Consider the following 3,078-nt stretch of genomic DNA (forward strand, 5'->3'; position numbering starts at 1 on the left):
GTATGGATTTCAGTAGTAGAATGGTTTTACCAGTGAAATGCCTATGTTGATTGTCTGGATTTTCTGCCTGACATTGTATGCTGGATCTGGTTTCAAGTAAGAAAGTTCTAAAAAAAGACCACTGCTTGTTGAAAATGTTGCATACTGGATCTATTGTATCTTGAGGGACCTCTTACTGTCACAGAACCTGGGCTTTAATTAGTGGTATGGCTGAAGGAAACCGTACAACCATGGAATTTATTTTTATATCATTTTCCAATGTTCCGGAATTGCAGTATTTCCTATTTACTTTATTTCTTTGTATCTATTGTATATCTGTAGCCGCACATATGTTTCTAATTGTCGTCTATAACCTCAGTTCAAACCTTCATACTCCTATGTATTTTTTTCTTGCCAACTTCTCATTTTTAGAAGAATGTTACATCTCAACGATTACACCCAGCATGTTAAAAAATCTCCTATCAAATCATAAAAGCATCACTTTCTATGGCTGTGCCGTGCAAATGTACTGTTTTTTGTTATTCGCATCTACAGAATGCTACTTGCTGGCAGCCATGGCTTATGACCGATATAACGCCATATGTCATCCATTATTATATAACGTGATTATGAGTAGAAATGCTTGTATTAAGCTTATAGTGAGCTCATGGCTCATTGGTTTGATGGTTGCCATAATACAGACATTTCTTACATTCTCCTTACTTTTTTGCGGACCCAATAAAATCAACCATTTTTACTGTGACATTCAACCTATAATGGCGTTGGCATGTACTGACACACAGTTTAATGAAATTGTCACTTTTATAATTGTCCTACCACTGGTTGTAGGTGCTTTCCTATTAACAATTGTTTCATATACACAGATCATTTGGACAATTATAAAGTACCATTCCGCAGCAGGAGTTAAGAAAGCCTTCTCCACCTGCACCTCTCACCTCATAGTGGTGACTATATTTTATGGACCCGCTAGTATAATGTATTTGAGGCCTAAGTCAACTTATGGTACAGATATGGACAAGTTTATATCACTCATGTATACTGTTATTGCACCATTGTTAAATCCCTTTATTTACAGTTTAAGAAATAATGATGTGAAATATGCTGTAAGAAAAATGATGCACAACATAAAAATAGGTTAGCCATAAAATATTATATATTTTTTTCTCGTTTCACACCATTCACAGTGTATAATCATTTGAAAGTGTGCTTCCCTTCACAACCACAATTATGTTGATGTGTAAATGCTGCTGCATACATTTTCATACTTGACCTCATGGTGATTCTACTTCAATAAAAAAAAATATAAAAATGCCAATAGTCCTGGCTAAAGGTTTCCTGAAGGTCTGATTCCCACTTCAATTGAAAAAATAAGACAGTAGAGCGGTTATGCTATGATAATGATAGGTAAGCTCTAGAAATACCAGCTTTCTGAGTCTTGTGGTCAATGGTCATACATAGAAGCTTCACACTGTGAGAACGGGGAACCCTCTTCCGGCCCACTGAAGATGGGAAATGCCTCAGTTAGAGGTATTTGTAAAACTCTTTATGGGGTAATTGAAATGAGTTATGTAGGTCGTTAAATAGCTTTCATCTCTGACCTTCAAGAAGATCTCATATTTTAGAAATACCTCTCACTCACCAGACATCAAAGTTTGTATCTGGGATTAGTATCTGTAATGCTTTTAGAGTTATTTTAGAAGTCCATAGAGGCAGGAGCCCTATTGATAGAGATATATTTTGCAATATAAATAGGGAGGCCATTATCATAGGAAATGTGAATGTAGGGATTTTTTATATAGTCTGGAAACCAACAAAACTTATATCAATAAATCAACAAGTGACATCCACTGCTAATGAATCCCACCTGATCTTTATCAATAAGATTCTTCATGACCTCCAAAAGTCTGTTTGCTAGTATTCTAGCATACAGTTTTATGTCTGTATTTGTGAATATTTGGTATGTGAGCCCTGTTTGGTTTTGCTTGATTTGCTAGTATAACTCCTGGTCTATTGCCTTTCCAATAATATGTCATCTTCAGTTTCCTCGTGGCTATGTCATGGTTATACACATTGAGTTCATGGAGTTGTTGAGTAAGAGATGATATCTCCCAAGCCCTGTTCAATGAATAGTTTGCTTTGTTTAATTTATGTAAGGAATAAAGTTGTGTTTGTAACAACAGTAGTAGAGCAGCTACTGGCTGTAGCCTTGTGGGCGCAACAAAAGGTGGAGTCAAAGATCTCTCCACTATCATTGAGCTCAAAAAATTCACGGAGTGATTAGTGATGTTTGAGGGGTGTATTTGGGATATTGTAAAATATAGTTATTCAGTCTACATAATCTAGTGGGTGGGTTGTTGTATTGTTCCTGAAGCAACATCATTCCAGGGCATCATCCAACCAGGAGATACTTCCTGTTGCTAGGGAGGAGACTCTGTGTCTACAATAGTGAGGTATATCCTACTGTAGATCTTGTGGGGATGGGAGATGGTGGTGTAGTCACGTTCTGAAGGGTGTTGAATTTGCCAAATATTAAATAAGTTAAGCTTGTTAAAGAGTGGGACCATTGAGGATGACCTATCATTGGGTCTGTTACTAGACGAGTCCATACAGAGTTAATTTTAAATTTTAATTTTAAATCACCTTAAGAGGCCTATACTAGAGTTTTTTTTATAATTTTAAGAATCTTTTGCATAAATCAGTGTTGTCTAGAGTTATGAGCATGCACAAAAGCAATGGTGTATATTCCTAATAGATCAGGTCAAAATAACAAATCAGCCACTTTCATCGCTGATCTCCTTTTCGAAGGAGAATGTCAAAGAGTCCCTAATGGCAATAGAGACACCACATCTTTTGCGCATTGCACGGGAAGACAAAATATAGGGGAGTCCCTTATGTGTTAATATAAAGGATTCCTCCGTGTTTAAATGTGTTTCTTGGACACCTATTATGTCTGCATTTGTTGTGTGAGCCCACATCCACATACTTGATATCTTGAAAGGCGAGTTTAGCCCTTTAGCATTAATTGAGATTATGTTAAGTACCATAATGAGACCAGACACATCATGCCTTAAATAGGGG

General features: G+C 36.5%; 1 protein-coding gene across 1 annotated transcript; it reads left to right on the forward strand.

Moving 5' to 3' along the window:
* The first annotated feature begins 206 nt into the window (after window positions 1-206).
* On the forward strand, window positions 207-1,139 carry LOC136633553 (olfactory receptor 5A2-like). The gene has a single exon (XM_066609314.1). It carries the CDS (start codon window positions 207-209, stop codon window positions 1,137-1,139), a length of 933 nt encoding a protein of 310 aa, XP_066465411.1.
* Window positions 1,140-3,078: the final 1,939 nt, after the last annotated feature.

The sequence above is a fragment of the Eleutherodactylus coqui genome, chromosome 6, assembly GCF_035609145.1.
Source record: "Eleutherodactylus coqui strain aEleCoq1 chromosome 6, aEleCoq1.hap1, whole genome shotgun sequence".
NCBI classification, from domain to species: domain Eukaryota; kingdom Metazoa; phylum Chordata; class Amphibia; order Anura; family Eleutherodactylidae; genus Eleutherodactylus; species Eleutherodactylus coqui.

Bases quoted from the DNA above. Each gene is read 5' to 3' on its own strand.
- LOC136633553 (XM_066609314.1), top strand. From the start codon at position 207: ATGGCTGAAGGAAACCGTACAACCATGGAATTTATTTTTATATCATTT.